We start from the raw sequence: 14,669 nt of genomic DNA on the forward strand, positions 1-14,669 counted from the left end.
GTCAAGGTTGCCCTGGAAACTGAATTGCCAGTCTGGGTTAGTGTTGAGATGCCTAAAGCAGACATAGCACTGTGCTGGAACTGGGAATGTTCTTGTAATGCTCAGGAGTATCATTGGACCTATAGCACTGGATGGTCAATGACACAGAAACCATAGCAGTGAACGATTTATCTTCTTTCTGGTTCTTCGGACTTCATTTATGAATACTTATTCTCTTCTGAGTAAAAGGAAGAGATTAAATAGGCGATAACTTTTCTATTGTATTTCGTAGTGCCTATTGTATTTCGGAAGCCAGAATGCATTAGATTTTGTGCCCATTCAATAAACTAAATTCTGAGACTAAAAGCCAAGTTTAAAAATGCCCCACTGTGCATTCTGGAACCCTATCTCCCTCTTTTTCTGGACTCCCCACCACCACCACCACCACAATGCACACACCATAGGGATGCATCAAAGTAAGATATTTAGTAGGAAAAAACAATGCTTACACAGTCAGAATTTTGACGTTACTCTCTTTTTATTTCACAACATGGGAATAACTCAAATTTGGAGTCTCAAATACCAAAATATATTTAAACCAAATGTTTAGAAGATGAGCCAGGCCACCATTTTGGCAGCAAGCTTCACATGGCCCAGTGGGTGTTGGAGAAAAATGACTGCAGCATGGCAAAAGCTATAGCACACCCACAAATAGATTCATGCTTGGTTGTCTAATTTGCATGCATGAGTATAGTGCATTCTCCATGCCACTAGTACACATATGCCTTTTTCAAAGTCAGTGCAGAATCCGTAGTTGTGCAGGTCTTTAAAAGTCTGCTCCCTTACAAAGTTCTACCATAATTTGTCTGAGAGAACCTTCAGGTGACAAATTCTTATACCACTTTTATTTTCCAAAAGTCATTTCTGAATAGTAATTACAGCTATCAGGAATCCCAGCATTGTATAAGAGAATCTGTTTAATTATTTGAATGTCAGCTGGCTGTGATTGAACTTGAATAAACATACCCACATGCTTGGTGCCTGGAATTTCAAATTGGGAACCTTTAGCAGCAATGGCAACTTTAGACCAAATGACAAGATAAATAAAAATCAGCTGATGTCCCAGAAAGAATTGGGCATTCCTGCTTTCCAAAGTGAATGCTTCCCTAATTTGCACCAAACAGCGCCAGTCTGACCCACCCTTGCCTGGGGGCCCACTTTTCCCACTAATGCTGAATTGTTGGAAACCCAAACAACATTCAGCACCAAAGGGGAAGATGCCTGAATCTGAAAAGGAAGCAAGAGAAATTGTACCAGGGAAAGGAGACAGGAATGGACAACAGGTTCCCGGAGTATCACTCTCTGTCAACAAGCATGTAAAGTCTTTATTACTGGAATATGCAGAATCCCATGGGAATGGCTGCATGTTTTTTTTTTTTTGCCTTAACTTCTTTCTTGCCAGTCGGTCCATGACTGATTGAATTGTCTCACTGATGGGGGGAGGTTGTCCCATCCAAAAGCCACTCAACAGCCGGTCTCAGGAGCCACATTCCTCACAGTGACAGGAGAGGATGTACCGGTAGGTGGCCGTGAGTCGCATGCCCCCTGAGCAGCGCAGTCGCAATGCCTTCAGCTTGGAGGTCTGGGGACGACAGCAGTGACAGGAAGAGCGGAAGGGCTGCTTGAGGACAGCGCTGAAGGACACCAAGGGCTCGGAGCGTGATGCCTGGCTGCAGTGTCCCTCACACCTGGCCAGAAGCACCATCTGGGGAGAGAAGAGAGGTGGTTACCGTGTGGAGATGCCAAACCCCAGCCAGGTTGCACAGCCTCCTTTACAAGGACCTAATACTCTTTGCCAATTCCTGCTGGATTAGATCAGTGACTCTCAACTCTGGTTGCATGTTGGAAGCATGTGGTAAAACTTGTTTTTAAAATGTCCACACCCAGGCCTTGTCTCAGACCAATTGAGTTAATATCCTTGAAGACAGAGCCAGACTTCTGTGGTTTTCAAAGCTCCTTCAGTGATTCTTAAGTGCACTCACAGTTTAGGACAACTGAATAAGGCCTACCACCATGATGTGCAAATAAAAAGCAAAGAACAAAAGAAATATCCTCAGACAGGTGGCAGTCTTCCATTGGCCCGATGTCAACTTTATGAGTCTTAAAATGCAGAAAGTCATTCCAAATTAAAGTCAGGGGGTAAAGAATAACTACAGAAAAAAATTTATTCAGTGAAGGGAATTTCTAAACAAAAGGAATATGGTTTCTGAAGAAGAAGAAAAAAGAATAATTTGAGTGATACTTAGGAAAAATAATTCTAGGTAATACAACTTGAAACAAGAGCATGAAATAGAAATAAGGTACATTTGGGGCCCTGGAGTGACACTTCTGGGTTTATACATTGAGGGAGCCTAAGAGTTGTGCAATCACATCTTCAGGTCATTTGGGGCAAATATTAATTCATCCTAACCATCTCCATTTCTAAAGGTAGGTTAGCATGAAAATAAAACTTGGACTGAAGTAACAGAGGATGTGTATTCTTTATAATGTCTCTTCATGTGGCTTTAGTAAACAGACTTCTTTAAGCATCTGATGCAAACTACAAAAGTTATCCCCAGAACAATGGACATAAGCACACACTCAATATTGTGCATAAAGATTAAGAGGACAGAGCTGAGGCTCATTTATGTATCTCATATATAAATCCTGGTGTCCTGAAAGTGGCAGCCATGGGTGGGGTGGGGTGGGCTCCTTGATTCATTAAGCTATATAATCCTATCTAGTGGGAACAGAGGATGAAGGGAGCCTGAGTCCACGTTAATGTGGGAGGATTTTGCTTGTTGAATTTCATATTAAGTGATAGAAAAAGTTGCCTTATTATTCCAGAACTAACAATAAGAACATAAAAAGTGGAACTATTTAAATAAAAAGAATAAAAGATACATCGATACATGAAACCATTTGACATTTACTTCATGGTATTTAGGAGTTAACAGCTGATATTAAAATCACACCAAATCTTAACTATTGTAAATTGCCCAAGGGCCCAGCAGCAGATGAGTGGATGAAAAAGCTACAGTACATTCACACCATGGGATACTATGCATCTGTATAGAAGAAGGATTTCTTACCCTTTGAGACAACGTAGATGGACCTGGATATTATTGTGCTAAATGAAATTAACCAGTCAGAGAAAGACAAGTATCACATGATCTCACTCCTATGTGGAATCAAATGAACAAAATAAATGATGAACAAAATAGATCCGGCCCTAGCCAGTTTGGCTCAGTGGATAGAGCATCAGCCTGCAGACTGAAGGGCCCCAGGTTCGATTCCAATCAAGTGCACATGCCCGGGTTGCGGGCTCAATCCCTAGTAGGGGGCATGCAGGAGGCAGCCGATCAATGATTCTCTCTCATCATTGATGTTTCTATCTCTCTCTCTCCCTCTCCCTTTCTATCTAAAATCAATACAAATATATTTTAAAAATTAATAATAATTAACAAAATAGATCCAGAGACAGAACTATGGAACAGACTGTGGAATCTCAGAGGGAAGGCAGGGGTGGGTAGGTGGGAAGAGATCAACCAAAGAACTTGAATGCACATATGCATAACCCATGGACACAGACAATAGGGTGGTGAAAGGCCTGGGAGGTGTGGGTGCCGGGTGGAGGAGGTCAATGAGAAAAAAAAACAAACAAAGGGGACATTTGTAATAGTATCAACAATAAAGATAAATTTTTTAAAAAGACTTGTGATAAAGGTAATTTTGTAGGTTTAAATATTATCTTTAGAAATAAAAAATATAAGAAGAACAAAAAAACTCCACCAGCTATTATCTTTGACCTTATCCTATAGGACAGAATTAAACACCCAAGGATTAAAAGGAGGAAATGGCCTGCCCATCTTTCCAACAGGAAGAGAAGCTGACTTCTGATAATTATAGATCATTACCTGAGAAGATGTTGGGCAGAATCCAACAATCTCTGAGCAACCAAGAGAATATGAGATACTAGGAAACAACCAGCAGGGCTTGGTGAAGATCAACTGAACGAAACCTATTGATTTATTTTCTCTGAAAGATCAGAGGTGGAGAGAAAATGGCAGCTGTAATCTGTTTGGGTTTTATTAAAACTTTGATTCTATCCTGCCTGCTCTTCACATTGATAGTTGAAACTAACATGATCTGAAATAGGGTTTGAGGGATTATGCCATAGGTCAGTAGTACCTGGGCCAATCCTATCCCTCTAATGAAAGAGAGTCCAAGGTCTTCCCCAGTCCCTTCTTCACACGCCCTCCAGTACATGGGAAGAGCTCCTTGACATCTCATTTTGAAGAAGTAGTGTTCAACTTACTCATCTCTACTGCAGATCATCTATTAGGCAGATTAAGCAGTTATTCATAGAATAACCTCCTAAAATGGAGTCTGGATGGATACAGTGAACCTATACCAACAGACTTAATTCAGAAGCAAAAACATGGTGGGGCATCATCCCCAAATGACACACATACAGGTGAACCAAATGTAGACCTTGAATGACCAGGCAATTAGCCTTGGTCTGTAAAATGACAAAGTCAGCAGTGTAGGGCCATTTGTATAAAAATTAAACTGGTAGTAATTTCACTAAAAGTTTTCAGGGTCTTCAAGCTCTACCTTCAGCTCATTCTGAAGGACAAGATCTCCAACACTGAAGACCCTGGGGCCACCTCCAATGGGCCGCTCTTTCTGGGCAAGGAGAATGCACAGACATACAATAAACACCTTCAGTGGCTGCTCCCAGCCTTCAGAATAAAATTTAAAATCCTGAACAGGCACTAAGGCCCTCTATGACATGGATTGCACATATCTTTCCAGTCTTTCTTGCAACTGTTTTCATTCACATCACCCACTCCCTATTCTGATCAAGCTTAATTACTTAGGAGTTCATGGAACGATACTGAATTTCCCTGCCTCTTACTTTTGCTCATGTCTTTACTCTTTTAGGAATACCCTTTTCTCCTAGCTCTGCTTAATGAAATGTCAACTACCCTCCATTGCCAAATTAAAATACTCTTTCCTTGAAGAAGAGACTATGAAACAATTATTGGGCCCTTGATGTCCTCAACACACACATATGTGCACACAAGCACAAATCCACTCTCTTAGCGATTCCCAGTATATAGATATTATCTGAAAGCTGAAAACTATATTAAAATCTGGGTGTGTTTTGTGTATGTTGGATAGGTGAAGTGGGGAGTGTGTAAGATAAGATCCATAATGTGTGCCGTTAAGGAATGAAAGGGGTAAATATCTGCCCTCCAGGTTCACTCTTGATATTCCACATTTTAGTCTCTGCCATGCCTCACCTGTGTTACAGATTTAATAAATGTCTTCTGACCTCTTTCAGACCAGAGCTTCTTAAACTATAAAATGCATGTAAATAATATGTCGTTAAAATGTATAATGTGATTGAGTAGTTCTTAGTGAGACCAGAGATTCTGCATTTCTCATAAGATTTTGGTGTATGTGAGTACTGCAGGACTAACCTCCACACTTTGACTAGCAAGGCCCTGGGCCTGCAAATATTTGAGAGGCTCTGCTCCAGATGGATCACCAGATAGTGGCCATTTAATTCATAATAACAATAGCACTAAAATTTATTGACTGCTTATAACATTTAATCTCATTTAATCATCATAACAATCCTATGCTAAAAAGTAAATCTGTAGTATTGTTACAGATAAGGTAAATGAAGACTTAGAAAGTTTAAGTAACTTGCTCAAACTCATATATCTGATAAAAGGCATAGCTGGAGTCAAACTCAGATCTGTCTAAAACCAAACCCCTTGTCTAAATCACTATAATATCCTGCCTCCTGATAAAGGGTGTCCTAAAATTCACACAAGAAGTAATTTTGATAGAAAACACAGGTTTATAATTAAAAATTGTAAATGTTTTATTGATTCATAAAGTATACAGTATAGGGTTATATATGGAATAGCAAACTGGATTATCATGTCACGATAGCGAGCACCAGTAACTGTTATTGCCTGAGCAGCCGCATCGAAGCAGTTCGTGAGAGTGTTGCTGAGAGCCCAGGGACATCAATTCGGCACCGTGGTCTAGAATTGGACATTTCGAGAAGCTCTCTATAGCATATTCTCACGACAGATTTGCATCTTCATGCTTACAAAGGTCAATTGACTCAAGAACTGAAGCCTACTGACCACGAACAGAGAATAGAGTTTGTTGAATGGATTATGGAACAACAACAAGTGGATGCTGATTTTTCGAACAAAATCATCTTCAGAGATGAGGCTCATTTTCATCTTGATGGCTTGGTTAGTCGACAAAATTGTCACATTTGGGGTTCAGAAAATCCACGAGTGATTGTTGAGAAACAAATGCATCCACAACGTGTCCCTGTTTGGTGCGGATTTTGGGCTGGAGGCATCATGGGACCATTCTTCTTCAAAAATGTGGCTGCTCAGGCAATAACAGTTAATGGTGCTCGCTATCGTGTTTTCTATCAAAATTACTTCTTGTGTGAATTTTGGGACACCCTTTATTAAGATGTTTTCCTGAGGTATGAACCAATTCACCATTCTCTAACCTACTTTGACCTGCCTCTAGGAACCCAAACTATATATCATTTCCATACAAGTCTGACCATTGTCTTATGGGCCTCTTGGGACGCATCCTCACCATCTCCAACGGTACACAGAGCTGAATCTTCTAAGATCCATGGCAGTCCTAAATAATACCTTCTTCACAGTCAAGATCCTCACTCAGCTCTATCCCCCAGTGATTTGGGGACTCCCAGAAATTCTCTGGATAGTACCACACACTCTCTAACTCCTAACCAATTCCTCCTTCAGTTCAATAAACATTTGACACCTTCAAACATCAGGTCACCTGCTAAGACATGGTGGCCCCCAATTTGTGGTTGACATATATTCCTCATGCTTGGATGACTTCTCACAGCCCAGGTGAGTGACAGACACATGTTATATGCTTTGGATCCAGTTTAATTTTATTATCTTATGTTTCCCAAACAAGTGGCCTGATGCTAGGAAGCTAGGCAACCTCTCCAGTAGCTCCTTTGTATTCCCCAACCTTGTCACTTGGCTCCAGCTGGATCTGAAAGTCAGTTTCTTCCAATATGAAGGTTCAGAGTGTTTGCTCAAGAACAGGCTCCTTCATGCTCTTATCTGATTTCCATGTGCTGAGGCTAAGAGTAATAGAAAGGTCCGTGGGTAATAAAAAAAGAATAGTAAGGATGATGATTTATAACATGTATTTAATGTTTACCAGATCCCAGGCACTGTGCCAAGCCCTTCATATGCAACTTAGTTCTTAATAATCATTTCAGAAGGTAAACTCTCCCTATTTTATAAATTAAGGAATTAAAAGGCAGAGGATAAGCTGCCAGCCTGAAGTCATATAGCTGTACAATGGAGAGTCAGGCTTATGAAGCAACACAGCCTAATTCCTGAGCCTTTTCTCCTAAGTGCAGTGCTATGCTGTTAGGCCATGACAGTCAGCCTGTCAAGCCCTCAGTTTTCATAAGATGTTCAAGTTCATCATGGACAAGTTCAAGTGACATTGTGATGGTTATAGCCTGCAGTGATTCCTGGGTCCAGACCAAAAATGCACTGGAGACCTCAGGCCTCCGCGCCCTCTGGTGACCCTATCATAGTTCTTAGACAGTTATATCTTTTCTGCAATACACAACTATCTTCTGAATGAGAGAAATCCCAAACACAGATGGCTTTCATCACCCTTTGTTGAGAGATTATTATCATCCCTAAAGTCACTTTCCTCTTCTGTCACGTGGAACCCCTGTGAATCCTGGCCCAGGCCATGACTGACTAGATGTCTCCATCAGTGTAAGAATACAGATGCACCTGTCCCATCCAAGAAAAGAGTATGGGCTCTTTTACCCCAATTGAGTGAGAAACGTATTTTGCCTTTTTCTCAGTAGTAAACACTGTACACCTTATATTCCATGACACCCTATGAGGCACCCCTTTTTCCTCAGGAACAAGATTTACCCATGTTTCTCTTAAACCTTCCCTTACCAACACCTTCAACAAATGACTGTTCAACTCGTTTCCAGGGACCCAGATAGACCTTTAGACCTTTAAAATGTCCCTGCCAGGCTCAGGGCATCAGCAAAATTTCAACCAAAGGAAGGAAACAGTACATATTGGGGATGTGGTGGTAGTGATGAAAGCTTTGATAAGGTGGGTGTGAACTTTGCAGACTCCAACTGAAATCTGGTCCCTTCACTCTGGTAAAAACTCAATCGGACATGACTAGGCCTTCGCACACAGAACACTTCCCTTCCCTCTCTCCTCCACTTACTTGTAAACATGAGAGCTAAAACTTTGTCTTTTTTTTCTATTTTTTGTGCCTCTGGAACCTACCACAATGCCTGCACATAGTAGGCATTCAGTATACATTTGTTTCTTTTTTTTAAAAAATAAGTCTTATCTCCCAGATAGTTAATTGTGTTATATACTCAATATTCCCGACTTCCTCCCAACCCCAAGGCTCAGTCCTTGGCATGCCAGGTCCTTTTTACTCTGGGAATTCTCCCAGGATTTGTCTCCTGAATCCTCCTCCCCCATCTCTTTTGTTGCAGCTCCTATGGGCCCTTCAGAGTTCAGACAACCTTATGTCATGGTTCCACACCCCTGTCCTAGGGCCACCGTCTCTCACTACTCACCCAACTCAGACTTCACAGAACTATCTTACCAGCTTGCTTTCCCGATCTCAGTTCCTGAATACCTCTCCCTGGACTGAATCCAAAAGTGACCCCCCTCCAGCCCCTCTTTCCTCTACTCACCTGGGAAGGGAGGTCAGACAGCAGAATCTGTTTCTCTTCTCCATGCTCCCCCCATCACTGCCAAATTTCTCTGTTCAGCATGAACTACAGTGAGATTTATTTTCCTAATCCTTTAAGGCTATAGGAGATCCCAACAATTATTGAGGTCACAGTAGTGACAGAAATAGAAAAGTGAGCTTAAACACCTGTCAAGTTTATAACTTCATCCGTCAAGATCATAATATCATTTATTAATATCTATCATGCCAGACACTGTGCTGGATGCTTTATAAATATTATCACCAATATTCATGCCCACACATTTAGGTAGATAGCAATAGCTCCATTTAACAAAGAAACAGAGGCACCAAATAATTACTTCTTTCCCCAGTTGGCAAACTGTGGACCTTGAATTTGAAGCCAGGTCTCTCTCATTTAAAAGTATGGAATGCCTCAATTCCTTTAAAGATGCCCCAGACAGCTCGTTTCCACTAACTACTGACCTTTTGCCTACTTATTCTATAGCCTTCACTCACTTAGAATTTCAGGCAAGATTGCAAATGAACCTGACACTCTGCCACTCCCAGAATTTTTTGTACCCAATCCTAGGAGGTGTCACCACTAAATGCCACCAGGCACATCACAATCTGTGGCCACTCTGACCTCCTTGGTGGACCAATGTAGCCAGTCTTTTTTGCCTGAATCCATTTCAGCTCTTTCCTAAATTGCTGTGAGTGGGGCAACAGACCCCTGGGGCTGGCCAGCTGCAAGTTTAGAGCTCGGGGAACAGGCAGTTTCATGGAATGCTCCCTGAAAAGCTTTCACTACTAGTTCCAGTTCTAGAAAGATTACTGAGTATAAGTCATAATTTCCAGCAGATCAGAAGTTAAGCCTGGATTTCTGTTTGCTTTCCTCCAATATGAAGCCAAGTTGCTAGATGAATGCTTTGAGGCAAACATTGCTACTCCTGGGCTATATAAAACTGAGCAATGGACGTAATACTTCTTCCCGATTTCAGTTTTTCTTGCCAGTAAAATGGGAATGATAATGCTTTCCAACACAGGTTTGTCAGCAATAATTAGATTATATATTATACAGTGCCTGGCATATTATTAGCTGTTCAAGCAGGTGCCCTCTCTTCGATCAGCCTGGGTAACAAGCTCCCCTTCATCTGTCTTCCTAAGGGCACATACTGGATAAATGTAAGTCAGGAAGGATTAACAATCAAGAAGCAAATAGTAGGCATGTATTTAGTAAATAATGGCCTTTGAACATCATGTTGAGAGAAAATTTTGCAGAGAGGAAAACTCTACCCTAGTCTCCTCTTTGTAAAAACCCCTGTTGGCTATCTTCTAAAGAGAGGTTAAATGCTTTATCCCAAGTCTAGAAAGATAAACAGTTTTGTTAAATGAGACCCACTACAGAGAAGACCAACCTGAGTCTGTGAAAGTTAAAAATTAGAAAATAATTCAGAATGAAAACTAGTTTTTGTTCCTGGATACATAAAGAAAATCTAATACAGGAAAGGTCTGGGTAGTTGAGATTCTGCCAGGCATATTTTATGGCCAAAGAAGAAAGGTTGCTAATTACAAGCACCATGTACATAAAACTATTGCTATATTTGAAATAGTTTGGGATGTTTGAGGAACAGATTGTTTCCATGAAATCACAAACATTTCTCTTACTATCACAATTTTGCACTATTTACATTGCATTCTGGAAGAAACAGAGATGAACAAAGGTAGACTAAAGTCTGTTTCTAAGATTCATGCTCAAACACTGTGAGTTTGTTGGGTTGGAGTTAGTGACATCTCTTCTTTGACCTTCCCTTAATGAATGTGATCATTGCTAAGGCACTCCTCCATCCTTTCACAAAATATTTCCAGATTGTTCTTTTGTTTTTGAAGATGATCCTGTTTCTCTGTTCCTTCTTATTATCACATTGACACTTTCTTTGAAATTATTTTAATTCCTTTTTTAAAAAAGAATTATGATTATGAAGGACAACTCAACAGAGGGAGAAGTCACCCATGGAACAAGAAACACTTCATTCTAGCCAGTGCTGTGTGGGAGTGGGGGAAGAGAAGCTAATAATTGTTTCAGTCCATTTCCGAGCACAGTTGTAAAAACATATCCCATCTTTATTTTTCAATTTGTTTTAGTTTTATTTCCTAAGAAGGGACTGTGGTCTTGCAAAATTTTAAGTTTATTCATTTTTTTAGCTTCTGCAAGTACAAATAAGAGACAGAAAGTTTTTGTTAGGTACAAGCAGGACTTTGGGACAAATATCCTTTGTGCTGTTTGGTAACACAACTCTTTTATTTGTTGCAATCTTTCTCCTTATGTCTAATTTTTCCCACAGTCGTAGATCTTACTAATATAATGGTTAAAATTATTTCACTCAAATTTTTATTTCCCCCAAACTTAAACAAGCCATCATCATTGAGCTATAATCAGACAAGTTATGGAAATTTTAAAGGCAGACAGAAGTTGTAATGTTTTTAGATAGAGGGTAGAGAGACTTACTTATATGTTCTTACTTCTAATGGTTGATATTACAAAAACTTCTTAATTATACTGGTAATTTAAAAAATATTTGCCATATGAGAATATTTAAGTGGTTTTAGTTCCAGGATTAAAAGTGAAAATCTCTGAGGTTGACCAAAACAAATTCTTATTTACCAAATGTGGGCAAATTTCTTTCATGTGACTGTTTGGGGCAGTGACAGCCATGAGAATTCTCATTCTAAGTCTGCTCTTCCCTACTATGAGCCTCCCTTCTGGGTGGTCCATGTGGCTGGTCACTCTTAGTGATCTTTGAAGCATGGTATTCCTTCCCACAACTTGTCTCAATACTCAGACATCAGTTGCATAGGTTGCCTGTGCAAAAATCACAATATACTCCAAACAAGAGTGGTTTGGATAATCAATGTAAAAATGACAATTGATCAAATTGCCATTTATCTTTTGAAATCATCTATATATATAAAAGCCTAAGTGACCAGCCGACCGACCAACTGGCCAACTGGCCAGTAGCTATGACACGCACTGACCACCAGAGGGGCAGATGCTCAACGCAGGAGCTGCTGAACGACAGCAACTTTGCAGAGTGCCCTCTTGCACTCTGGGACCTCTCGGCGGATGTTAGACTGCCGGTTTCAGCCTGATCCCCACAGGCCAGGCTGAGGGACCCTGCCAGTGCATGAATCCGTGCACTGGGCCTCTAGTTTTTACATAAACATAGAAGATGAAGAAAGGCTTGGACCACAAGGCCAATGACCAACTATTTCATCAGGAAACTGTGAAGAGCCCCTCAAGGAGTACATTTCACTGCTCAACCATATTTCTTACATTGCCTCATTCCTTTCTTCTTTATTACTGGTGGAGGTACAAAGTGTTAAAATAACTTGTAGACTCCATTTTTCTTTCTTGAAAAAGGACACTACCCCTCATAAATTTCACAACCAAGGATGAAACACACCCCTCCTATCTTTTGTTTAACAACAATTTTATTGTGAGAACCTTCCAGCCTTTCCTATTGACTTTAAGCAGCCTGAAAAGAGAGAAGCTGGCTGCATCTACACACGCTTAATTAGGCAGCTTTACTGACAAAAGTGCAAAGCATGGTGAGAAACCGTAAGCGCATGATCCTCCCAAAAGCTCTGTGGGACAGCTCTGGTTGGAGCTATCATCATAGTTCTCCATCCCCTGACAAAGGAATCTGGTTTCTCTCCTGTTTCTAGAAGTAATGCTACCCTCACAGAGATCTTGGTCTTACCTTTGAGCTACACTTGTACAGTGGGTGACTGATAGAATCGACATAGTGGTGCCTCATGCAACGCCGAGGGTCTGAGTCCATCATGAAGGAGCTGTCCGTTTTGCTGTCTGTATCTCCCATTAGTGCCAGCAGGGAGAGCATAGAAAAGGATGCAGCTAGTACATGATTTCTCATTGTTGTAAAGAAAAACTTCTCAAGAGGAACAGCAGAGGGAGGCAGAGGACTAAAAATCGGAAATGCCTTCACCTCCTAGGATCCAGTTCCTTCCAAGGAACGGGCAGGATCTGGCTGAAGCTTTCTGGTTGTCATTGTCCTTTGTATGCCAGAGTTTTGTCTTACTCTTTGCACTTGCAATCCATCATCACTCTATCTGCTGCACAGCTGGAATGAAAACAGAAATTATTTTCCCCAGAAACATTTACTGAGAAAAACTAACGGAACCCAGGAGGTACTGAGTAGAATTTTTCCATGTCATTTCAAGTAGAGAATACTGGTTTCTAGAGTGTCATTAGCATAAACTGTCATCCTTTCCACACCCCTTCCATAGCTTGTGCTACATGTTTATAACCATTTGGAAGTGGAAACAGTGGCTTAATGGAAGTACATGTTGACTTTAATTGCTGGAGTCCATGTTCCTACAAGCAAGTTTGAACCCATGGTAAAAATTAAACATGTGGTTCTGGCCACAACATAACTGAATAGGGCGGTCTCATCCTTATTCCTGGTTGGTGGAATCTATTCAGTTTCTCAGTAAGCTTTTTGTCAATGTCAGCTTACAGGGATAGAAAGGAGAAAGGTCAGCACTAATGAACACAGGCCATGTCCCATGTGAAGGAAATACATTTTCCATTTCGAAGTCCATACCCAGCCACCCACCTAGTTTTCCAGTTCTGTGATCTAGGCTCATCCTGTTTTTGTTTTAAGCCCCGTGGCACCCAAAATCAATGACAAACTGCATCTGATATACACATTATGCCAACTGGCCTCCAGTGTGGTCATAACAATATGCGTATTTGCCAATACAGTCACACATTTCTGCAGTCTCTGTAGCCTGAGCACGTGGCATAATTTGAAAAAATAAGTGGTCATTGGAGTGGAAAATTACCATTAAAATGGGATCATGCTATACCAGTGTTCCTGATATTTGCTTTGTTCTTTTAACCATAAACCTCTTGGACTAAGGACTGGGGTCCAGAGGTCCCCCCAAATCACTTCAATAACCCACACGGCATAGCCAACATTGATGCTTTTTATCACAACAGAAGACATAGAGTATAAAAAATATTTTCAAGCATTTAGGAAAATTGGGGGCAATCTAACATTACATCCCAAACAAAAGGAACATGATAATCAAAGCTTCAACAAAAAACTTCCAAACATATTTCAAATAAAAAAATTGATTTTTGCTCATAGTAGAATATTTTTTTAAACTTCTTACTCATAGACCATCTAAATAAACAGGACAAAGTATTGGTAAGATCAAGATTAGACGTTCAAGCTCCTATAAGTCAATTAGTGTTGCTCTAATAGAGTGGCTCCAGACCCACTTAGCCTGTTAGCTGCCTTGCGAATGTGGGGCAGAGGATCCCAGGCAGGAAAGTACGTGTTCCATAGGGCTGTTTTAGAGCACCACATCCTTGGCAATGACAAAACCTCAGCGTGTGTTTCACAGAAGTTCTTTAGATTGAAGAAAGGGTAAGGATCAGTAACAAGGGGACCTAGCTGGATTCTAGCCCTGTCATTAATTATCTGGGGGACCTTGCACAGCTCATTCAAACTGTACCAGCCCCAGTTTCCTCACCTGTAGTGTAGAGGAGTTGGAAAAGATGGCAAATGAAGTTCCCTCTTGCTCTAAAATGTTGCTACCTGATACTTATAGATTCAATCACCACCGTCTTCATATGCAGGAGACCATCTTTTCATACAACTTTGTGCCATTTTCTTTTATGTGCATCTAATGGAAACATCTTATTAAATTTGATCAAGACTGAGCCTAAAGCTCCACATCAGCACAGGATAAGAACAGCATTTTTTGTTTTCATTTCAAAAGTCTAGGTTTTCCTATGCACATTACACTGAAATTCACCAAGACTTCAGTTC

At 40.7% G+C, this 14,669-nt stretch overlaps 1 protein-coding gene across 1 annotated transcript in view; it reads right to left on the reverse strand.

Moving 5' to 3' along the window:
• Positions 1–495: 495 nt before the first annotated feature.
• NDP (Norrie disease (pseudoglioma)) overlaps positions 496–14,669 on the reverse strand; it is a 27,007-nt gene continuing 12,833 nt past the window's right edge. Inside the window, exons 2-3 of the mRNA XM_005871590.2 lie at positions 12,570–12,950; positions 496–1,744 (exon numbers count right to left, since the gene is read on the reverse strand). Of these exons, the coding sequence (XP_005871652.1) occupies positions 1,517–1,744; positions 12,570–12,743 (402 nt within the window). The 5' untranslated portion in view covers positions 12,744–12,950 and the 3' untranslated portion in view covers positions 496–1,516. The remainder of the gene's footprint in view (positions 1,745–12,569; positions 12,951–14,669) is intronic.

This window comes from Myotis brandtii, unplaced genomic scaffold (genome assembly GCF_000412655.1).
Source record: "Myotis brandtii unplaced genomic scaffold, ASM41265v1 scaffold349, whole genome shotgun sequence".
NCBI classification, from domain to species: Eukaryota; Metazoa; Chordata; class Mammalia; order Chiroptera; family Vespertilionidae; genus Myotis; species Myotis brandtii.